The sequence below is a fragment of the Theropithecus gelada genome, chromosome 3 (genome assembly GCF_003255815.1).
Source record: "Theropithecus gelada isolate Dixy chromosome 3, Tgel_1.0, whole genome shotgun sequence".
In the NCBI taxonomy this organism is placed as follows: Eukaryota; Metazoa; Chordata; class Mammalia; order Primates; family Cercopithecidae; genus Theropithecus; species Theropithecus gelada.
Genome location: NC_037670.1, coordinates 149,345,523 through 149,371,280, shown reverse-complemented (window position 1 = coordinate 149,371,280; position 25,758 = coordinate 149,345,523). Strand labels below are relative to the sequence as shown.

General features: G+C 33.9%; 1 protein-coding gene across 3 annotated transcripts in view; it reads left to right on the top strand.

Annotated features, from left to right (window-relative positions):
* POT1 (protection of telomeres 1) overlaps positions 1-25,758 on the top strand; it is a 115,050-nt gene that overhangs the window by 55,079 nt on the left and 34,213 nt on the right. For 2 of the 3 annotated variants that reach the window (XM_025380604.1, XM_025380603.1), the window contains 3 exons: positions 11,080-11,210; positions 18,551-18,841; positions 23,105-23,260. In XM_025380604.1, coding sequence (XP_025236389.1) covers positions 11,080-11,210; positions 18,551-18,841; positions 23,105-23,260 — 578 coding nt within the window. The remainder of the gene's footprint in view (positions 1-11,079; positions 11,211-18,550; positions 18,842-23,104; positions 23,261-25,758) is intronic. The other variant, XM_025380605.1, reaches the window with a different exon arrangement.

Genomic DNA, 25,758 nt, shown 5'->3' with positions numbered 1-25,758 from the left:
GCTGTCATGCTCTTGCAATAGAATAAAAGCACAAGGGGAAATTATGTAAGCTCACACCAGAGAAATAAAGAGAGCGCTCTTATTTTTGTATTGTACAGTAAGTTTCCTTGTAAAAGAAGGAAGATGACAGCACATAATGTAGCTCGATTCAGTAATTTGCCTTCATAGGTATTACTTGAATGTTTTAATGATATGCTTTTCTACCAATGGAATAGTGTTGCTCAAATACTGATTGGTTTAAAAACAGCAGTGTTTTAGTAGATAAAAAAGATGAAGCAACTTTCATGGAGGAACTTTTTGTGGATTGTATAATTTATGCATGCATGCTTCTTTGATTAAAAACCTTGTTTAGATGAACTACCAGCTCTCCCTTATAATAAAACTCTAAGGCAATTTACACTTAATCATACTGAGTAAATTAGGTGAATTACTCAAGATTGCAAAATAGAGAACTTAATTTATCATTTGTTATCTTTTCCAGATTTATATCAAGCTATGTGAAGTATTACCAGAGTGTTAAACTAGTTACTTTGTCAACAGTTTAAATATGAAGTATTACTAAAGCATTAAAGTCAATACTTTTATCAGTGGTTTGAAAATATACATTATAGGGACTGTGTACTATTTATTTAAAGTACGAATGCTGATTTATTAAAGGATTTTCTACTCTTTCCTCTCTCCCTGGTAATGTTGACTAACAAGAAGATAGACTTTTAAATTACCTTTAGCTTTGTACCTTCATTTGGGAAAGAGTGAAAAATAAGGTACGGGGAAAATAGTTTTATTACTTTGTGAAGTCATTATTGAAGGACATTTTTGTGTGTGTGTTTGGTAAAACACTTCCTTGGAGCAGTTAAATAAGACATATTTTAGCAGTTTGCATTGTTATTATTTGTTAAAACAAGTAGTGTGGTTCCCTTCATGCCATGAATCTAATGCTAATTGAGGGAACCTGAAAGCTATTTAACATTTCTTTTAGCTTGCTGTTTTTTTCCTTATTGTTCTTGAGAGATTATTGAATGGATTTTTTAAATGCCACTTGTTTCCTTAACCTGAATTTTGTTTCCTTTTACAAATATGTACATGTTTAAATTAAACATAAAGTACAGTCATGTGCCACATAACATTTTGATCAACAATGGACTGCATATATGACAGCGGTCTCATAAGATTATAATGGAGCTTATATAGAAACCTGATACATGGCACTGGATATTGGCATAACAGATCAGTTAGGGGAAATGATGGATGTTTAGTAGCGATGTTGGGACATTGTGTTTTTTCATATGAAAAAATATATATAAATTTAAAAATAAACATCATCTGGGCTTGTGTAAGTACATTCTGATCGCACAACAATGAAATCGCCTAACCACACATCTCTCAGAACATATCCCCATCATTAAGCAATACATGACTGTATATTGAAACAGTATTTTATTTTGCAACTGCTCATTGTTTTATAGATAACCTTAGGAGATTCTAAGATCATACTAACGTGTAGTTATGTCATTCCAGAGAGCTTGCATTGTAGCAAGTAGATGAAATTTTGAAAGTATTGCTACTGTAAGTGTATCTGAGCCTACAATTCAGTAATTTAATAGAATTGTGTGTGTGTAGCTAAGGCTGCTGCTCTTTTGGACTCAGTCAAGGTCCTCTGTAAAATTGTTTAGGTTTTTGCAGTACTTTTATTTGAGAAAGGAGAGTCTTTTTCTAACTTTCACAAAGATTCTGAAAAAGCAAGAGGTGGCCTTGTAAAGGTCTCGATAGTGAGTCTGCAATAATGTTTATCAAAGTGTTACGTAGAGTCTTTTGCAGTCTGTTAGGTGGTCTTTTGGAAAGTTGACGTTTTCATAGAAATATCAAAATGTGAAACAATTTTCAGTATTTTAAAATTTAGATTAAACCTAAATTTTTACAAAAATCTCAACAGTTTTTTGTAGTTATTACATTCTTCAGTATTACGTAAGTGTTACAGGAACTGAGCTTTGTCAGTTCATTTTCGCTAACATTAAACTATGCAAATTAAACATTAAGTTAAACTAACATTAACATTAAATTAAACTATTTACCATTTTTTATGCCTAGTTAAATTCAGTTTTTTTCTTGTATTGGTTTTGTATTCACAATTTACAAAAGTAGATCAATTTGGAGCATTAAGTGAGAGGAGTAATACAGAATTACAGCAGCTTAAAATCTGAATTGGATTTTGTCAGACTAGTGATCTCTTTCCCTTTGTGTTTGTCATGAAATTTTAAGAAACTTCAAACATTCAGAGTATTTGTGTTTTGTGCAAAGTACATTGTGTTTTTTTTTTTTTTTTTAATTGGCAAACCAATCATTTGTTTCACTGTGAAATTGCTTGTGTCACATTTGTGGGGAAAAGGGGGATCAAAACTATACAGGCATTCACAGTTCTACTTATAGCGGAAACAGGTTCAAGTGACAATATTGAGAATATCCTTATGAATCCAGCTGTAAAGTTAATAGCCAGTATAGTGCTTGGGGAAACCCTATAAGCTATTACCAAAAAATCCGCTGTGAGAGGGTGTTAGTTGGATGTCACATAACATAAATGATGTGCTGTGTGGAGGAACAGTTGTTGTATTGTGAATTGTGGGATTTGTATTTAGATGAAACCTTTAATGTACATAGTAGGAATTAACTATTACATAGGTGAAGTACAAATATAGGAGAGAAGTGATAGTGATTTTTTTATCTTTATCACTAAAATCCTATATTGCTAAAGAATGAATTTTCCCTCTCAGAACACACTACATTATCCCAATTTCTTTACTTTTTAATGTTGCTGTTCAACAGAAAAATATCCCATTGCATTCTTCTTTTTTAAGTATGTCTTAAATAACAGTAGCCCCTACTCGTCCGTTTTAACTTTAGAGTCAACATGCCATTTGCCATTAACAAAAACCAAAACAAAACAAAAACTAAAGAAAACCAAACTAAGAGGATATCTACACAAATTTCATTGAATGTATTAATGCCAGTTACTCCACAAACTGGCCTATTATTATTTTTCCCTCGTTTCCAAACCATGGCACAGACAGGCAGATTTTCTTCGTGATTCTCTATACTAGCAGGTGGATTTTTTTCCTGTAGCTTCCATTTTTTAAGATAAATGATTTATGCTGATAGCTTACTTTCAGCTTCTACCTTGCAATAGACCAAGATGTAGTTTCTTTTTTCAGACTTGGTGTATAATTTCCAAAACTCTAGATTTCTAGTAAGAGCCCTTTCAGATGTGTTTTAGCTTTTGAATTTGCCTCCCACCTTGGTTCACCTCCTGGATTATTTGTTTTTATGCTGGGATTAACTTTTGATTTGAGAAATAATTTTTTTAAAGTGTTACCATGTGGTTGTAATTTAACAAACAATTAGTATTTTCAGAAGAAGAGTTTAGATTATGTAAATGTTTTATACTATGGAAAATATCATTCCTTTTAAATTTTTATTCATTTTTTTCTTATTGATTGTCTTTAACTTTAAATAATGTATTTGTCTTTCATTTCTTATTCGTCAACTTTATTCAGTGTTATTGTTTACTTCTTTAGTCTTCTGTCAGGTATACCTTTACTCATCTTTTGTCATAATTATGAGCATTTATATTCTCTTCTGTACCATACATATTTCTTCCATTCTTTGGCTATCTCTATGCTACATTTTAGTTTTCTTCGTATTTGGATGAGCTATTCCTGTATAGTCTTTTATATTTTGTGGGATTTCTAATGCCTTTTCTTTTTTGTTGCTATTGTTATTAATGATAAAACTGTGCCTTCACTATGCCCTCAAGTTTATATAAATATGTAGTTGTCTATGGGATTATTTATTGTTTTAATTTAAATTTTGATTTTAAATTGGCAAACAGATATATATTGTGGGGGACAATGTGATGTTTAGATATGTGTATACATTGTGGAATGATTACATAAAGCTAATTAACATACCCATTACATCACATACTTAGTTTTTTGTAGTGAGAACATTTAAAATCTCTCAGCAATTTTGAAATATGCAATACATTATTATTAACCATGGTCACCATACTGTGCAAATCTTGAAAATTCATTCCTCCTGTTGAACTGAAAGTTTGTCTATCCTTTGGTGAGCATTTCTCCCTGCCCCTTTTTTTGAGACAGAGTTGTTCTGTCACCCAGACTGGAGTTCAGTGGCATGATCTCAGCTTACTGCAATCTCTGCCTCCTGTGTTCAAGGGATTCTCATGCCTCAGCCTCTTAAATAGCTGGGGTTACAGACAGGCACCACCATACCTGGTTAATTTTTTGTATTTTTAGTAGAGACGAGGTTTCACCATATTGGCCAGGCTAGTCTCGAACTCCTGGTCTCAAGTGATTCACCCACCTTGTCCTCCCAAAGTGCTGGGATTACAGGCATGAGCCACCATGCCGGGCCAGCATCTCCCCATTTCTCACCACCCCCGCTCCCTGGCATTGATAATCACTTTCTACTTCTGTAAGTTTGACTATTTTAGATTCCATGTGTAAATGAAATCATGTGGAAAAAAAGAAGGAAATCCCGTCACTTGAAGCAACATGAAGGAATCTGGAGAACATTATGCTAAGTGATTACTCTTTTATTTTTTTTAATGAACCTCTCCTTTCTTATCAGCTCCCTTCCGCTCCAATCTAGAGTAGTAGTTTGCTAGGTCTGCTCTCTAACTATCAATCTGGGAGATCCATTACTATTGTCCGTACTCTGCATTTTCCTATTTTATGTTTTTTCCCATTGTATTGCTGGAGAATTACCTAAGAAAGATACTGTGGAGGTAAAATATTTGATTGGCCAAAATCTGGAAATGTTCTTCATCTGTCTTTATGCTTGATTGATAGTTTTGTCAGGTTTTATAAAGTTGAAGTATCAACATTTTTCCTTAGACTTTGAAGACATTGATTTGTTGTCTTTTTAGTAACCCCAGTCGTGTTGATAGAAAAGTCTGATGTTAATCTACTTCTCAGTCTTACATTGGTGACTTGTTTTATTCTCTACAGAAGTTTTTAGAATTTTAAAAAATATTCGGTGTTCCCAAATTTCACAATTATGTGACTTGGTGTGATCATTTATCCTGTTTGCCTTCAGTGGGCCCTTTTAATTGGAAGACTGCATCATTCACTTCTAGTAAATGTTCTTCCTCTATTCTTGAACACTACTTTTGGGGCTTCTCTTGGTTAGATGTTGTACTGCTAAAGTTGATTTTATGGAATGAGATTGTCAGCTGTTCTTTGGTTCTGACTTTTTTGCCTGGGGTACAGAATTTAACAGAAACAAAGTCTATGTAGAGTAGAACAGTTAATAGAATATTTTTGCATGGCTTTTCTTTTGCTCCTGAATTTTTTACAGAGTATGTATTTGCTATGGAATGTTCCACAAAAGTGTACAAGTGCTGGAGTTGAGAACGATAGCCCATTCTTGCCACATGAATTTCCTTTAATGTGTATGTTCCAGAAAAATTTACAGAAACAGTCTGTATATTTAAGTAATGCTTCAAATGTTCAGCACCCTTGAGTTTTGAACCAAATTGCATAAGTGAGGATATAACCTTATTGTGGGGAAGCAGGCTGTTGTACCATATCCAAATATCCATAAAGAGGATCTCTTTCTCAGAAAGCAGAGTTCAGAAAGCCGAATTCTTTGAGTTTTCTCTCTCACTCATTGTTTTCTCCATTTTCTGTCCTTTTGTCATTCTTTTTCCTTTTGCTTTAAGTTCTAAGAGGTATCATCAGTTTTGTGGCACCTAAGCATAATAGGAAAAACAATCATTATCTTTTACTATATGATTCCAATACCTTTTAAAGTTTTTGAATTTTTAAGTCATTTTTCAAATATTATGCAGCAGTGAGAATAAGGAGAAAATAAAGTCATTAAAAATTATAAAAAGGACATAAACATAGCAGAGTCATTTTTCTTTCATAATCCCATATTTTCCTAGTTTTAAAGATACACAAACAAATGGTTCTAGCTTATTACTGCTTTTGGTTTTTCTTCTTGCACTTGCATCATCAAAATACTTTTGAAAACTTTGTTGACTCAAAAATTTTTTTGAGAGAGCAGCTGTTTTTGCTCCATAATTACAAAACAGTTTCTATTTTAGATTTGTAAATATCAATTCAAATGATTAAAGATGGATCTTTCATTTTGAGCTCACCTATTCTTTCCACTACCTTTATGTATACACTTGCCTTCTGCATATCCATTTACATGCCATTTTATGTGAATTTTGGTATGCAAATATCATTTAAGATGAAAGAATGCCATCACAAGTCATTTTAGCAAAATGGAATGGTCCTTAGTCATGTCCCAGAATATCGTATGGTGAAATCATTTTTGTTGAATGACTTACTGGATAAGAATACCATATATCTCCATTTTTAGAAATATTTTGTGTTTTCTCCCTATTTTTAGAAACATATTTTCATGCATCAATTCTTGAGCTTGAGAAACTTTATATAGGATATCATCTGGAGATAAATAGCCTGAGATTTTACTTATGTGATCAATTTTATCATCATTGGCTAACGCGCTGCTGTTTTTGCATTTAGCTTCTGATTCATCTAATAATGGTTAAATGACTTCCTCCATCAATGTTCTTCTCACTGACCGTGGGCACAAATTTTAAAATTTTGAATTTTTAACTATGTTTAAATAAAGCTAAAGAAGAAACTCAAAAGATGATGTCTCCAAACTTCTTTTATATCTTGAGTATGAAAACTGAAGAATGATACAATAGTGATTATTTGATTCTTGTATCATCCTTTAGACAATTGCCTCATTTCACATTTTAAAAATTAGTCTTTTTAAGCGTGCATAGAAATAATTAATGCATAGTGATGAAATAATTACTCAGATAATGAATATCAATATATTTCAAGATATAGGAAAAAAGATTCCATAATGTATCTCAGATGTATAAAACGGTACGATAGAGCCATATGGTGATTGCAAGTAAGAATGTGTTCTGTGTTTCGAAAAATAAATAAAATTTATCTTTGGTCATTGGAAGACTGCTAACAAAGAAAAAATGGCATGAAGTGTCGCTTCTTACTGATAGTAAGAAATAGTGACAAAGGAAACTTAAAACCTAAAATTGGAGCCAGTGGGTCCTCAAGGGATGAGAATATAATATATTTTTACTCTTTCTGAAAATGCTTATTAAAGTTTTTTCATTTTTAGAGTTTTTTTTTTTTGTTGTTGTTGTTCCAGGTTATTTCACCCTTCTCACAAATTCAGATTTCTCTTTTTCTACCCTCCCTTTCCCTTCCCATTCCTCTCTCTCTTTCCTCCCTTCTTTTTCCCCTTTGCTCTCTCTCTCCTTTTTTTCCCTCCCCCTCACTCCTCTCGTTTTTCTTCTTAACCCCATTTTCTTTCTGTCTCCCTTTTTTTTTTTTGTGAGACAGATCTCACTCTGTCATCTAGGCTGGAGTGCAGTGGCATGATCTCGACTCACTGCAACCTCCACTTCCCATGAGAGCACCACTACCACCCAGCTAACTTTTGTAATTTTTAGTAGAGGTGGGGTTTCACCATGTTGGCCAGGCTGGTCTTGAACTCCTGACCTCAAATGATCCACCCACCTTGGCCTCCCAAAGTGCTAGGATTACAGCGTCTTCCATTTTTATTCTAATGCCTGGTAATTTTCTGCTGTATTTTTGTATTTAAGAATGTAGATATAGTTTATTTTAGGTTTCATATACCTTTCTCATTTGCTTTGTTTGTAAGTAGTTCATTTCTGTAATACTCCCTCTCCTTGAGTGGGAAACTGGATAGTGACTAATAGTACTTGTTAGGGCATGTTGATTGAAATTTTCAGCGTAGGGTGGGTGGGATGAGAACTGCCAATCAAGCTGTAGGTTCCCTAATGTGATGGTGAGGAGGAATTTATTCTGGTTGTTAACACCAACGTGAGAAGTCTTACCACTTCCCAGTTAATGAGTTTAGCTTCCTTGGAAAAGAACCTGTGTTCCTAGAAGTTTTCAAAATGGAAAGGTTGTTAAATACAAAGATGTTGCCTGAAGTCATTTTCAGGGAAGTGGAGAATAAGGATGGTTAGTGATTGAATTGAAACACTTGCTCTGTGTGTAAACTTCTAATTGATCCCCTGATTTCATCCCTACTTTTTACTCTCACGCTTAATCCAAGTGGCTCCCATCTTTACTGTAGCCACCTTGTAGTATCTTCTGGATTTTGGCCTCTTCTGTTTATTTTATCTCTTAACCACTTACTTTCCATTTTCCTGAAATACGTTGTTTTTTCCCACTCTCCTTTCCTTCACTGTTTTGTGGTTTGTTCCTTTCAATCTCTATACCTTCATTACTAGGGGACTAGGAAGGACAGAAAGTCAATGCATTTTCTGAATCATGTGTATAGGTAGCATCAAATTCTATCAAACATTCCATGGAGAACTAACACTAACTCTTCTCAGCCTCTTCCAAAAATGGAAGAGAAGGAAATATTTTCCAAACTCATTTCACGAGGCCAGCGTTACTCTGATACTGAAGACACAAAGACAATAAAAACTAACAGCAAAAAAACTGCAGGTCAATATAGATGCAAAAATCCTCAACAGAATACTAGCAAACCAAATTCAATAGCACATTAAAGAGACTATTTGCCATGATCAAGTAGGATTTATTCCAGGTATGCAAGGGTGGTTCCACACACGCAAATCAAAATGTTTATTAGCAGAATGGAGCACAAAAATTATGTGATCATTTTAATGCAGAAAAAGTTGAAATCTTTTCCTCTAAGATCTGTAACAAGACAAAGATGCCCACTCTTGCCACTTCTGTTCAATGTAGTACTATGAACCTACTAGAAGAAACCATAGGGGAAAAGCTCCATGAGATTGAGCTCACCAAAAATTCTTTGGAAAGGACCTCAAAAGCTCAGGCAATGAAAGCAAGAATAGATAAATGGGATTGTATCAAGCTTAAAAACCTTCTGCACAACCAGCATTAACAGAGTAAAGAATGGGAGAAAATATTTGCAAACTGTGTATCTGATAATGGGTTAATATCTAAATTGTATGAGGAACTCAACTAGATGATTAGAAAACAACCCAATTTAAACATGGGCAAAGGACCTGAATAGACATTTCTTTAAAAATAACATACAAATGGCAGACAAGTATGCGAAAAGATGTTCAACATCACTAATCATTAAAATAAAACCACAGCAAGATATCACTTCTCACCTATTACAATAGCTGTTATCAAAAAGAAGACTAGTATCGCAAGGGTGTGAAGAAGAGATAACCTTTGCGCATTGTAGGTAGCAATGTAAATTAGCAGAAGTATTGTGGAAAACATATAAATATTCTTCCAAAAATTAGAACTGCCATATGATCCCACAATCTCACTACTGGGTACAGTACTTTTCCTTTGTCCAAAGGGGATATGCTCCAAGACCCCTAGCAGCTGCCCAAAACCATGGATGGTACTGAACTCTGTATACACTGTTTTTTCTTAAATATACATACCTATAATAAAGTTTAACTAAGCACTTACCACTTTGTCTTAGCACTTTGGGGCCATTATTAAGTAAAATAAGGGTTGCATGAGCACAAGCACTGTGATACCTCAACAGTTGATATGATAGCAGAGACAGCTACTAAGTGACTAACAGGCAGGGAGCATGCACAGTGTGGATACCCTGCATGAAGGGATGATTCATGTTGTTTATTTCTGGAATTTTCCATTAAATATTTGTAGATCATGGTTGACTGCAGGTAACTGAAACTGTGGAAGGTGACACTTCAGATAGGGATCACTACTATGTATATCAAAAGGAAATAATCAATATGTTGAAGAGACATCCGCACTCCCATGTTTATTGCAGGCTTATTCACATTAGGCATAGAATAAACCTAAGCGTCCATTAATGGATGAATAAAGAAAATATGGTCTATATACACAGTGGAATACTATTTAGACATAAGAAGGAAATTCTGTCATTTACAACAACATGGATGAACCTGGAGGACATTCTTAAGTAAAATAAGCCAGGTACAGAATCTTAAAAAATTGATCTCATAGAAGTAGAGAGTAGAATGGTTGTTGCCAGGGCCCTGTGTGGCTATGGGAAGGTTTTGGGGAGATGTTGGTCAAAGGATACACTATTTTGGTTAGCAAGAATAAGTTCAGGGGTTCTATTGTATAACAGTGACTGTAGTGAAAAATATGTTGTACCCTTGAAAAATGCTAAGAAAATGGATGTAAAGTGTTCTCACTGCAAAAATAACTATGTGAGGTAATGTGTATTTTCATTAGCTAGATTTGATGATTTCACAATGTATGTGTACTTCAAAACCATGTATAGCACACCATAAATACATACAATCTTTTATGTGTTAATTAAAAAAAAATATTAAAGGCAGTTTTTACTACCACCAGCAGACAATTTTTACTACCACCAATGTTTAAAGTTACCATTTTACAGCAACCCGAATATTAAATTTTTCTGCCAGTTTAAATTTTATAAAATACCTCTCTTTTGTTATAATGTGTAATATTTTATAGGTGACCAGCAAGAATTGCCATTTTCTCTTTTGAATTTTTTGTTATGACATTTTCTATGAATTGTTTATTCATTTGTATGACATATATACTGTATCATCCTGATTTTTATAAGTTCTTTATGCAGTATGGGTACAACCTTCATATCTGCTATAAATAGCTTAGCCTTTGTTTTCATTCTAAATTTAGTTATGTTTATTTTATAAATTGCTTTTTTCTTATTTGACTACGTTTATGTTTCATGATTTGTAAACCTTGAAGCAATAAAAAAGGTTATTTTCTCTCCAGACAATTTATACTGAATTAGATTTTTATTTTTGTTTTACTAAACTTTCTAAAAGTAATATTTATAGAACACTTCTGCAAAATAATTTTGCAGTGTGTATTGAAAGCTAAGAAAATGTCTGTTTTTTAACTCTTAGAAGGCTTAATTAAAAAGAAGAATAAAGTTTGGTGTTTTGAAGTAAGCATACTCTTATTTTATCTAATGCTTTAAAATATTGAAAGTCAGGTAAAATATTTTTGTGTTTTCCAGATTATTGCTCAGTTGTAACAATTGTGGACCAGACAAATGTAAAATTAACTTGCCTGCTCTTTAGTGGAAACTATGAAGCTCTTCCAATAATTTATAAAAATGGAGATATTGTTCGCTTTCACAGGCTGAAGGTATAATTCATACTGTCTAGAACTTTATTTGAAGAGAACTCTGTATTGTTCACTGAAACTAGTTAGCACTAATTATGTGGTTGCTTTGTTAGAACATGACAGCAAGCTTTTTACGAGATAAGAAGTAGTGTAAATATTATCAGACTTCAAATAATTTACAGTAAGAAACATCTTCATTTGAACAAACCACTTGCCTTCGTTCCCCAAAAATGTATTACATGCCCTGATTAAGACTAGTTCCATTCTGTCTTCTGTTTCTAAATATAGACTAATGCTGTAGAAGTTTTATCTGTAGAGTTTGATAAAGAACATTTGTGTTTTAATGTTTTAAAAAACAACTTTAGGTCAACAAGAAAAAAAGTATACAAAGATTAGGAGATTATATTATTCTTTCCTGTTTCTTGTATTAATTCATGTTCAATGAAAACATTGAGATACTAAGTATAAAATCAAATTAAGTTGGTTTTCATTTATAAGAAATAAGATATGAACAGGTACTTTTAAAAGTATGCCTATAGTTAAATAACTAAATGTAAGAAAGCCTTTAATATAAGGGTAGAGTTATTAAATAGCACAATTTTTAAGAAATAAAAAATTTAGAACTTACAAATGCAAAGGATTATTATTTTCTCAAAATTATTTTCCTTATTGCTATAATATTTATTTAATTGAGCTTTTTTGTTCAATGAACTTTTGGAATTTTTCTTTGGAAATTACTGCATGATGCTTTGGACAGCTTTTAAATACTTTGTATATTTTCAGTCCCTTAGATTTTAAATATTTCAGTTTCTTCATGTTTTCCTTTGTTACATGGGTTTCCATGTAACCTCTTCATCATCTTGGTTGTCTTTTTCTTCTAAGGCTTCAGTTTAATTCTGTCCTTCATGGTCAGTCTGATGCTCACAAATGAGGACAGTGTTCAGCTGTGTTCTACTTGTAGGCACTTCTTATGACCTATTAATGCTGTTTCCTTGAGAATAGGAGGATAATGGAGAATATTTGTGTAAAGATAAAAAGAAATAGAAATATTATCATCGCTGGGCGTGGTGGCTCATGCCTGTAATCCCAGCACTTTGGGAGGTTGACACTGGCGGATCACCTGAGGTCAGGAGTTCGAGACCAGCCTGACCAACATAGAGAATACTTAAAATGCAAAATTAGCCGGGCATGGTGCTACATGCTTGTAATCCCAGCTATTCAGGAGGCTGAGGCAGGAGAATCACTTGAACCCGGAGGGCGGAGGTTGTGGCAAGCCAAGATTGTGCTATTGCATTCCAGCCTGGGGAACAAGAGCAAAACTCCGACTCAAAAAGAAAAAGAAAAAAAGAAATATTATCATAGCCATGCAATACATACTATTTAAACGTCAAAAAATTGCTTACTTTTCAAAGTATTGTTTCCTATATACTGTATTCAAAGAATGCATGCTTCCTTCATAAACATATTTAGTTGTTATTGTTTATGGAAGTTACTATTTAATAGCAAATAGATAAACATTTCATCATTCACAATATAACTATACTCATATAGCTAACACTCTAGAAACTTCCCTCATATCCCCATCCAGAGAGGTCATTATTGTGTCTCCTGCTACAGGAGTAAAGAATCTCATGACCTCTAACAGCATGTAGTTACCCCTTGAACAACACAGGTTTGAACTACATGGGCACACTTACATGCAGACTTTTTTCACCAAGTATTTTGGAAAATTTTTTGGAGATTTTCAACGATTTATATACACAAACACTTACAGACCATACATGGCTCCATTCACAGTCTAGAGAAATGTGAATGAATATAAAGATGCAGTATTATCACTGTAGAAAATTAACTTTACTACTATAATAATTTAGCCATCTCTTTTGTAATATATTCATTTATGACTAAATTTTTTAAGTACTGCCTTAGTTGTATCCAGCAGGTTTTAATTTGTCATAACTTCATTACCATTCAGTTGAATATATAATTGAATTTTTATATTGATCATTGATTTCATCTCTGATCTATGGGTTTATAAATAATTTGTAAATACTCCATAAGTCAGAGAGGAAATCAATATAAAAATTCAAATAAATGTTGACTCATCGAGTATATATTGAATTATATTGAACATATATTTATATATTGAATTTATATTTGAATTATATTCAAATAATCCAAATAATATATATAGAGAGTTATATTCAATCCAATTCCATAGGATTATTGTTTGTTTTTTATATTTATTTAAATCATTTAATAGTTACCTTCTTTTACTATTGTTTATTGTGGTCAGGAAACATACTCTGAAATGTTTAGTATTTTGAAATTTGTGAATGCTTACTTTATGTTCTACCATATGGTCAATATCATTTTTTATTTCTTATCTACTTATTTTATCAGCTATTGAAAACTGTGTTTTAAAGACTACTGTGATAGAGGATTTGCCTATTTCTTTTAGTTCTACCGATTTTGCTTAATAATTTAAAGCAATGTTAATGGGGTTTAAGCCTTCTTATTTAATTTTATGTTTTATATATTTTGAGGCTGCTGTATAGATTTAAGGTTACTATATTTTTCTATAAAGTTGTTTCTCTGTTTTCAGGAAATGTTCATATTTAGGGCTACTAGCACTTCCTTACACTCTTTATGTTGACAGTTCGCTAGCTTTGTTTGAATAGCCCTGTTTTCTTTAGTTGAGCAAGGTCATTCTAAGTACAGACATCTGTTTTAGATATCAGAATTTATTTTTTCTTGTTTTTCTTATTGCGGTTTGAGGATCATAATTCATAGCGAAAATATACATAAAACAGCCAGAATGTATTTTTTCTTGTTTTTCTTATCGCAATTTGAAGATGATAGTTCATAGCAAAAATATACATAAAACAAGAGTCAAGATCTACTCTTCTTTTTTCCAGCAAAAATTGTTTTTTTTTTTTTTTTTGTATAGGCTTCTGTTTTAATGCAAAGAAGCAGACAATATAAAAGTAAAGCATATAAATCAAAGTAATTTCAATTAGTGATAGTTGCTATAAAGAAAATAAAGCAACCGGGCACAGTGGCTCACACCTGTAATCCCAGCACTTTGGGAGGTCTAGGCAGGAGGATTGCAAGATCAGGAGTTCGAGACCAGCCTGGCCAGTATGGTGAAACGATGTCTCTACTAAAAATACAAATATTAGCCGGGTGTGGTGGTGGGTGCTTGTAGTCACAGCTACTCGGGAGGCTGAGGTAGGAGAATTGCTTGAACCCGGGAGGTGGAGGTTGCAGTGAGCTGAGATCGCACCACTACACTCCAGCCTGGCCGACAGAGCGAGACTCCATCTCAAAAATAATAAATAAATAAATAAATAAAATAAGGCAAAATCACGAAAGGCCTTTCTAATGAGGAGACATAAGAATTGAGACCCAAATGATGATAATGAGAAGTCCTACTGAGATTTGAGGGAAAACGTTTTCCACCAGATGACACTATAGGTGCCAAGGCCCTATAATAGGAATGAGTGTGGTATTGGAGAAACAGAAAGAAGACTAGCATGGATCCTAGTCAGCTATGGGGGAGGTGTTACGAGATGAAATTGTGGTAGGTAAGTTATTTAGATTTTACTCTAGGTATAATGAGAAGTCATTAGAGGGTTTTAAATGTGCACATGAAATGATTGGTTAAAATTTTGAAAAAAAATCACTCAGTAACACGTGGATAACAGATGGGTTGTTGAAGAACAAGCATGAAGGCAAAGATATTCTTTAGAAGACTATTTCAGTTTACAGACATGAAATGAGGATGCCTTAGACTACAGTGGTGGTGGAAATAGAAGTAGACTAATTAAGGTATATTTTGAATCTCAAGCAAAGAGGATCTGCTCATAAATGATATGTGAAAGCTACCAACACACCTAAGCTGGAAGTTGGTTCTGTTTTACTATGATAATCAGCAGAGGCAAGCTTTGGTAAACAGTATACACTAGTGAGCATGGAATTGGTAATAACAATGATGATCACAGAACCAAGCATCAATCAGACATTGGAGTATAAAAGAGAAGCAGCATATACATCAAGTAGAATCCATTTAAAAGTGTAAAGTTAGGTAATAGATCAGTTGTAGGCAAGTATAGTTAGAATCTGCAGAGTGAACTTCCGCATTGTGAGAAATTAACTGGTACTGGACTAACCCTGCTGCCACGAAGACCCATAAAACGTATGAGGCGACTGTTTTTTAGGCATCGGACAATGGGTAGCTATGATCAGAGAGTGAAGAGAAACTTTTAAAGTGAGCCCCATGATGACCACATCCCTGCCTACAGACATTTTCTCAACCACTGCACAGTAAGCTGAAGTTCAAGCTGTGGTCCTGATATAGCTGAATTCAAAGTTCAAGGCAACTGAAAACTGGAATTTTCACAACAAGAAACCAGAGAGGAAAGAGCTATACAGAAGGGGATGTCTGAAAGTTCATCGGGGTTGGGGTGGACTTGAATACTTGGTTGAAAACCAGGCTGCACAGGGTGGGGTAGAACCACTTAAGGATTACAAAAGCTGCTGTGTGTTTGAACTGTGGTTGAACATTGTGGTTGAACATGAAGCAGATACTAGAGGTCTAGTAATGGGGTGCTGGAAGTCCAAGATAGGGACAAATAATTAATAACTATTTAACACCTTGGAAATTCAGCTGAGGCAATATAAAGGTTTCTCCCCCCTAAAGTAGCTCACCTCACAAAGGATCACATCTTAGAGTAAGGCCTGTTATACACATGTTTTGTCAAAGCCTAAAACGAGTTCTACGGAGAAGACTTCGCAGAGAGTTTGCAGGATGAGTCCCATCAATGTAGAAGACTTTGGGAAACATCATGGGCTTTCCACAGATCACCCTAACAAAGCATAAAAACAAGCATTCATGAGTTTAAGATGACTAGACAACAACTCAGTGGCCAGCGAGAACAAAAATCAGTGTTTGTCAGAAGAAGCCAACATAATTCAGAGTCTTTACAGTATAGCATCTATGATGTCTAGTAAAGAAAAAAGATATACTAGACATGAAAACAAGAAAGTGTTACCCCTAGTCAAGAAAAAAGAAAGCATAGACATTCCAAATCAACTCCATGGTAGCCCAAATGTTGTCTTTATTAAACAAAAACTTTAAAGCACAGATTATACAGACTTTCAAAGAATTAAGTGGAGGTGGGAAGATCCCTTGAGCCCGGGAGGTCGTGGCTGCAGTGAAATATTATTACACCACTGCATTCCAACCTGAGTGACAGAACGAGACCCTTCTCAAAAATAAATAAATAAATAAATAAATAAATAAATAAATTTTAAAAAAGAAATTAAGCAAAAATACATTCAGTGAATTAGAGGGAGATGTTAAATGAATGTGAAAAGATAAATTTCAGCAGAGAAGTGGAAACTTAAAAAAATAGAAATTCAGGAACTGAAAAGAACAAATGAAAAGAAAAATCTACTGGATGGGCTAAGATCAGATATAAGTTAAATTGATGACAAATCATTAGAAACTACCTAATCTGAAGAACAAGGATTAAATAAAAATTAATAGACTGTAAGGACCTATGGAACAATATCAAATGTTACATGTAATTTAGGATGCAAGAGGAGAGTGGGTGAAGGGAAATAAAATATTTATAGAAATAAGGACCAGAATTTCCCCAAATTTGAGGAAAAACAAAGACTTAAATGTACTTTATGCAGGGTGTGCACAAAGAAAAGCACATCCAAACAAAAGATAGTGATACCATTGAAAAAGAGAAAAATCTTGAAATCAACTGGAGAATAAATGATACATTGTTGGAGAACAATGATACCAGTCATCTTTCACTTTTTACCAGAGACAATGACACCCAGAGAACAAAGAAATAATTTGTACATGGTGATAGAAAAAAATTTGTTCACACAGAATTTTATATCCAGCAAATACATTCTTCAGGAATGAGAGTGAAATAAACATTTTATATAAAGGAAAAATGAGATAGTCCATGGCCAGCATATCTGCATAGCATTAATGCAAAAGAATGATATTCAGGCCAAAGAGGAATGCTAGCAACTAGAAGCTGCATAGTTAAGAAGTGACAAAAATACAAGAAATGATGGAAAAAAATAGTAAATATGTAAACAGACTGTTTTTATTTCTTTCCAGAATTTAATTACAAGATAAATGCCTATTTAAAGCAAAACCGGTAATATTACATGGTGGAGTTTATAAAATGTGTAGAAAAAATACTACAACAGTAACACAAAGGATGGGTGGGATGAGTGAATGGAATTCTACCAGTGAAAAGTTATATTTGTGAAGTAGAATGCATGAAATAGGAGTAGCAAGTATGAAATGGAAAGTAGAAAGTACATAGTAGAACAATATTGATTTCCAAGTAGACATTGAAAAGTTAAAGATTTATTCATAGCCAAGAAGAAGGAAGTGGAGCACTAATAAGAATTCCAAAAGGAAAACAAGAAAGGAACAATAGAAAAAAAAAGTTTTAAAAAAACAAAGAAGCTAAAAAGCAAGAAGCGTGGAAAAAAAGGAAAACAAGATAGTAGACTCAAATATGGCCATGTTAATAACTGCCTTTCTGTGAATGGACTAATTTCCATTTGCAAGGGAAAGATTGACTGAACAAAAAAAATCAGGAACCAAATATATGCTACCTACAAGAAGTGCACTTTAAATATGAAGACCTAAACAAGTTAGAACTAAAGCTCTAAAAAAAAAAAATGTACTAAGTAAACATAAGGGAAATGAAATAACTATATTACTATGAGAGAGTTTTGGAAGGAGCTTTTCATAAAGACAAAGGGGTCTCTTCATGAAGATATAGCAATATAAATGTATGTGCTTCTGATAACAGCCCCCAAATTCAGAAAGCAAAAGAGCTTATGGCATATCTCAGTGCTCTCAGTCACTCTGATTAAACCCTAGCCTGAGCTTCATTTTATTCACTTTATATTCTCATATTTCAAGTGTTGTAGTCTTTTCTGTAATATTCATAAGTCACTGTCATTTATGATCCTTTTTCCTTGTATAAATTACACCTTAATAAAAAAAAAAACTAATAAAATGTAAAACTGCAAGCTTGATAGGATTAGGGAGACCACCACCTAGCTCTTTCAAAAATGTAAGTGAATTTTGCATGGAGGTTCACAGTGTCCATGATACTTATGTATCTTAGTGTAGCACCAGCACGTGAGAGTAGAATTTCATATGCTAATTAAATAAAAATAGTTTTTAAAAAATGCCCTCTCTTAATTCTGCTGGCAAAATTGATAATCTTTCCAATTTCTTCAGTTCATAGATTCTGCATCAGTAAGCTATTTTATTTGTATCTCTTTTCTACTTTGCCCTACTTTCTTAGATTCAAGTATATAAAAAGGAGACTCAGGGTATCACCAGCTCTGGCTTTGCATCTTTGACGTTTGAGGGAACTTTGGGAGCCCCTATCATACCTCGCACTTCAAGCAAGTATTTTAACTTCACTACTGAGGACCACAAAATGGTAGAAACTTTACGTGTTTGGGCATCTACTCATATGTCACCGTCTTGGACATTACTAAAATTGTGTGATGTGCAGCCAATGCAGTATTTTGACCTGACTTGTCAGCTCTTGGGCAAAGCAGAAGTGGACGGAGCATCATTTCTTCTAAAGGTACATATTTTTTAATACTGGAAATTATAAGTTAGCAACACTTAAATGTCTGTAAAGAGCTTATGTTTCAGCTTTCTGATGAGACAAATATGCATACAGTGTATTATATTAGGAACTTAGATTTTAACTATTTTTGATGAGCTTTGATATTCATGCAGCTCTACTCTTGTACCTCTCTAAAATTTTTCTTTCCTTCCTGTTTTACACTTTCCTTCTAGTGTTATCAAATCTACATGTTAAATATAGTATGACTTATGCATTTTTTTATTTTAGTAGTAATAATATGTAGACTTGTTTTCTATTATTTCATAGTTTGTAGTCCCATACATGAATATTTCTGTTTCCCTCTCAAGGTCACCTTCCCTCTCATTTATTTACTTTTTTGTCCCCTTGATGTTGGGTTCTCTTCTTATATCTTTCACTGCCTACTTCATAGTCACACCGTGGATAGTTTTGAAGCATTTTATATTACTGTGTTTTGCTTTTAAATCAGCAAGATAAAAAAATAACTTAAGACCCATCAAATCTCTGTTTACACCTATCCCAGTTTAGAGAATAACTTCTGGAGAAGGTGAATGTCTGTTTTTCTTGCCTGGACATCCTATGGAGGATACATTTAAACAAATGCCTCTTCAGGCCTGCTCCTATGGTTATTTCTCGATACTCTCTTTGGAATAATAGGGCAGGAAATGGAGTGCAGTGGCACTTGGACAAGTCTTGGGGTTTAGCATTATCATTTATACCTTGCCCATATTAAAGAACAGAGAAGTTAGCAATCATTGAATAAAATATAAAGTTCTAGCAGTTGAAAATAGCACATTCATATACACATGGAATACTATGAGAAAGTTGTAAATATATGCCATACAGAAAGTTAAATAAGTCAAATATGATAAAGCTGAAACAAAAGTAATATAAAAATCAAACAAAGTTAGAATGAATCTTAGGTCAGCCAGTCATACTCTCTGGCAAATGTGACGTTCTTAACAAATGAGCATTTGCTAACAACTGAACACTTACTATGACAAGGAATCTACTACTATGCAGTGAGGAATATTCTATCTTTTGACTATGTTTTTAGAAAATTCTTAAATTCTAAGATAAAATGTGCCAAATTTTAGCTGAAATAGTTGAGTCTACATTTTCTCTCTACAGAAACAAAACATATACCTGCATCCCATTGTAATAGATAACTTTTTTGGACAAGTGAAAACAACTGTCATGTAAGTGTTAGTTTAAAATATAACACTGAAAAGTTAATAAAGAGCCCAAGAGCCCATATACCCAAGACAATCCTAAGCAAAAAGAATAAAGCTAGAGGCATCACGCTGCCTGGCTTCAACCTATACTACAAGGCTACAGTAACCGAAAAAGCATTGTACTACTACCAAAACAGATATATAGACCAATGGAACACAACAGAGGCCTCAGAAATAACGCCACACATCTGCAATCATCTGATCTTTGACAAACCTGACAAAAACAAGCAATGGGGAAAGGATTCCCTATTTAATAAAGTGGTGTTGGGAAAACTGGTTAGCCATATGCAGAAAACTGAAACTGGACCCCTTCCTTACACCTTATACAAAAATTAACTCACGATGGGTTAAAGACTTAAACATAAGCCCTAAAACCATAAAAACCCTAGAAGAAAACCTAGGCAATACATTCAAGACATAGGCATGGGCAAAGACTTCATGACTAAAACACCAAAAGCAATGACAACAAAAGCCAAAATTGACAAATGGATCTAGTTAAGTTAAAGAGCTTCTGCACAGCAAAAGAAACTATCATCAGAGTGAACAGGCAACCTACAGAATGGGAGAACATTTTTGCAATCTGTCCATCTTTCAAAGGGCTAATATCCAGAATCTACAAGGAACTTAAACTAATTTACAAGAAAAAAACAACTCCATTAAAATGTGGGCGAAGAATACGAACAGACACTCCTCAAAAGAAGACCTTTGTGCGGCTAACAGACATATGAAAAAAAGTTCATAATCACTGGTCATTACAGAAATGCAAATCAGAATCACAATGAGATACTACCTCACACCAGTTAGAATGGCAATCATTAAAAAAGTCAGGAAACAACAGGTGCTGGAGAGGATGTGGAGAAATGGGAACACTTTTACACTGTTGGTGGGAGTGTAAATTAGTTCAACCATTGTGGAAGATAGTGTGGCAGTTCCTCAAGGATCTAGAACCAGAAATACCATTTGACAGTGCAATCCCATTACTGGGTATATACCCAAATGATTATAAATCATTCTGCTATAAAGACACATGCACATTGTATGTTTATTGCAGCACTATTCACAGTAGCAAAGACTTGGAACCAACCCAAATGCCCATGAATGATAGACTGGATTAAGAAAATGTGTCACATATACACCATGAAATACTATGCAGCCAAAAAAAGAATCAGTTCGCATCCTTTGCAAGGACATGGGTGAAGCTAGAAACCATCATTCTCAGCCAACTAACACAAAAATGGAAAACCAAACACTGCATGTTCTCACTCATAACTGGGAGTTGAACAATGAGAACACATGGAGATAGGGAGGGGAACATCACACACCAGGGCCTGTTGGGGGTTAGGGGGCTAGGGGAGAGATAGCATTAGGAGAAATACCTAATGTAGATGATGGGTTGATGGGTGCAGCAAGCCCTTATGGCACGTGTATACCTATGTAACAAACCTGCACATTCTGCACATGTATCCCAAAACTTAAAGTATAATTTAAAAAAAGAAAAGAATTAGTAAAAGCCTTTCTTATGACAATTTAAAAGTAAACCTCAAAAGTCTTTTTGTACCGTTCAACTCAGCAATTTTATTTTCATTATCTTAAGGAAATAATTTAAAATATTTATAAAGGTACACTTAAAAGGATATATTTATCTTTCTTACAGTATAAAAAATGAGAATACAGTAGAAAAATTAGAAAAAGCCCCAATACTAACAATAGAAAATTGTGTACACTATTTATGTAGGATGACCATAAAATAACATTGTAAATGTCACCATAAAATACTTTGTAACCATAAAATGATATTATAGACATGTACTTGTTGAGATAGAATTTCGTGATAGTCTATTTAGTGATACTGTAGTTTCATTTACACACTAAAAATGTATATGTACATAGAAAAATATATTGGGAGGCCTATAAAGCAACATTTTACTGTTTTCGTCTCTGGGAAATAGAATTATGAGTGATTTTTTTTCCATACATTGATTTTCTTACGTATCAGAAATAATTTTTAAATTTTATTTTTTAAAAACAGAGGAGCTAGACATTACTCTAAATAACGTCTGGTTACATATGAAATAGTATAATCATTTTCCATCTCAACCTGGGCACAATATTAATGTTGGTAGCTTTTTTACTAACCACAGTGCATTCATTTTAATTTTTCAGTAGCCATGGTTCACCAATCATTTGCATTAAATATAATTCAATAAATTTGTTCATCTGGCATCATTCCACATTTTTCTCTATTCTGTTAATATTATATAAATTATTTTTCTGAGCAGTATTCTCAAATTGAATTTTCTCTAAGTGTATATATTCTATTTGTTTTAATATCTACAGTATTGGTGCAGCCTTATCTTTTGTGTTTTGTTTTATTTTTTTTTATTTTTATTTTTTTTTTAAATAAATAACCAGGCATCATTTATAGCCAGAGCTGGTAGGTAGTTTGTATGTCTCATCTGTAATATGGTTTGGAGAACAAAAAGCATAATGTGAACCAGAAAATCATCATATAAAGGAAATTATTCAAATTTACAACATTTACTTCTTTGTATGGAAACATCAGAATAATGCTTTACAACTAATTTAAGAATGAGACTGAATCTCATAGAAATAATTTGATTAATGTCAAAGAAATGTATTATTTTTATAATTTTTAGAACATTCGTAATTTTACTAGTTGTATTTGCAAAAATGTTTTAATACATATGAGTGTTTTTCAAGACCATTTTGGTTTGTTTTTATTGTATAAAAACACTTGACTCAGGAATATTTAGTCTGGGCTTATGGCAGTGTGACTCTTTTTCTTCTTTACATTCTTCTACATTTTCCACATTACCCATATTTCATATGTAGTTCTTTTACAATCAGAAAATAATGTCATATTTAAAATAGTGCCAATATTCAGAGGCATATGTTTAATTACTTTTAAGTACTATTACCAGGAAAAAACTTTTTAGCACAAGCATTTTTTCTAAAGGATCATAAAACTACTCTCTTATGGCAGGTATGGGATGGCACCAGGACACCATTTCCATCTTGGAGAGTCTTAATACAAGACCTTGTTCTTGAAGGTGATTTAAGTCACATCCATCGGCTACAAAATCTGACAATAGACATTTTAGTCTACGATAACCATGTTCATGTGGCAAGATCTCTGAAGGTGATGTTGAGTAGGAAAATATTTTATGTTTTTATAAATCATAGTGATTTTTGCTTATGTAAATTTTTTATATATGGTTACATGTATAGGTGGTACAGTCTAGAAATTATATTTATTTCTTTGATTTTTAAGTTGTAAAATATATGTTACAATAAATTATTAAAAGATAAATTTAATGCGTTAGAGGAATTTTTAAAATAATCTTTCTTAAATATCTTAAAGGTATACATAATTTTACTGTGAAAATAGTACAGAAAAATTTTGTCATGTGAGATAATACTGCTTTAGAATGACAAATGCTATATAAAATGTTGCTAACTTAAAGACTAAGCTTGATAAACTGGTTTGATAGAATGTAGCTGATAACTTTTTGTTCATTAGTTTAACAAATTGTTCAATTACCTCTAATGTATATTATAAATTGGGTATGTGTGTATAGTGTGTAATGTATAGAATTTGCATGCTTTCTTTTGAAATACATTAAGGTGCACAGTTTAGATATGGCAGTACTTAACTATTAAAAATTGTAGGAAATTTTTTTTCTCTATTATATCTTTTATTTGAAAGTACTTTTTGTAGTAAAGAATGGTATGATAAATAATAATACAGTAATAAGAGTAACCTTTGCTAGGCATTTCGTATGCATTTGGTACTCTCTGATAAGATAGGTGATGATAGTCATCTCATTCTACAAATGTGAAAAGAGGCACTCAAAGGTTGAATCAGTGGTTCAAGATTCCACAGCTAGTTGGATTGAAGCAGGGTATTTCCCTTACCCCTTCATGGGCGGGAACTGGAGTGCATGGGTGTTGGAACTAGTCAGCCACTTCAGTGCTGGCAGGGGAGAGCTCCACTCACTGAGACCACAGGAATGGGAGCATGCAGGTGAGCAGGTGCAGGAGCCAGGGCAAGGGCTTTTGGGCACGAGCAGAGGCAAACTCTGTACTGGCCCTACAGCAGCATCTGAGAGGGTGCTGGTGACCCCTGAAGCCGCAGAGGAAGTGTTACAGTACTGTTTTAGCTCTGCTGTCCATGGACAGCTTACGTGTTAATGACTCAGTGGAGGGTAACTGTGACTGCCTTTCGCACCACACTTGCGGCACCTGAGCTCTTGTCTAGCATACGGGAGGAATGAGGTCTCAAGAATAAATTGAAGATGGTAAATGCAGGGGATTTTATTACTGATGAAAGTGGCTCAGTGGAAAGGGGAGGTGAAAAGGGGATGGAGCAGGAAGGTAGTCTTACCCTGAAGTCTAGCCCTCTAGGGCCAGATTCTTCTCCCAGGTTACACCATCAGGCTGTCCCTCTGAAGTCAGGCTGCTTCTCTCTGACATCCCGCCATAGTCTCTGATGGCCAGCTGCCTCTCTTCCCTCTGCTGGCTGAGCCTGGGGTTTTTATGGGCACAGGATGGCAGGTGGGGTGGGCCATGGGTAGTTTTGGAAAAGACAACATTTGAGCAGGAAAATAGGGATGTAAGTTCTCACTTTGGGCCATGGTATCAGGCTTTTCAGCTTGAGAGCAGGGTCCTTGCTGGGGATCTGCCCTCTTCTACCTAAAATTTCCCTGCCTCCTGTCCCTATCTGGATGAAGCCAGCGTTTGAATCCACAATGTCTCTTTGCAGAGCTAATCCTTTAAAGCATTAAATGGAAGGGATCTACATCACAAATATCTTCTAGTCTACTAATAAGAAGTTAAAAGAAGAGTGAAGATCTGAATTTCAGTTCCCAATTTCCTTTATAAATGAGTGGCCATGGAGTAGCAAATATATCCATTCTACATTGTATTACAAATAAGTTCACCATCAACACTGTTCTAGGTTACAGAAAAAATAAACAACAACAACAACAACAACAAAACAAGTTTACCCAACTCAAATCAATAAATTAGATTAAATCTAGGATCCAGGAAAATAGTGACTGTATTTTATCATCTGTAAGTGTGTATATATGCATGCACATACCTCTGTGACATATCAGAAAACACTGACTGTTGAGGATATATTTTTGACGTTATTTCCCTGAAAGATATTATCTACATTGATTAGTTTATTTCAAAATTAAATATAATGATAAGTTCAGTTCTGGAGGTTTTTTCATATAGTTCTTTCATAAACAAAATGAATTTACATTTTAGATTCACCTTAGTTCCACACTCTACATACCTTCCTTTGCCATTTAATTCTCTTCTCTTTCCCTATACCGCTTCCAGACATAGGTCTTCCAACATAGGTCTTTCTGTTTCTGCTTTTCCTGCTTTTCTTGTTTTAGTCCTGAGCAGCACCTATCACAGTGCTTTCCCCGTAGTGAGGATGAAGTAAGTAAGAGCTGCTGCTGAATGAATGTATCTGTGAATGCTGTGGATTTTTTTTCCAGATTCTTTTTTCCTTTTTTATGGTCTGCTTTATTTTACCCACTAGAGGGTGATATGAGCACACATAATTAAGAAAATATATGGCACTGTGTTTTCTGTAAAGATATCATGGCATTATATTACTTG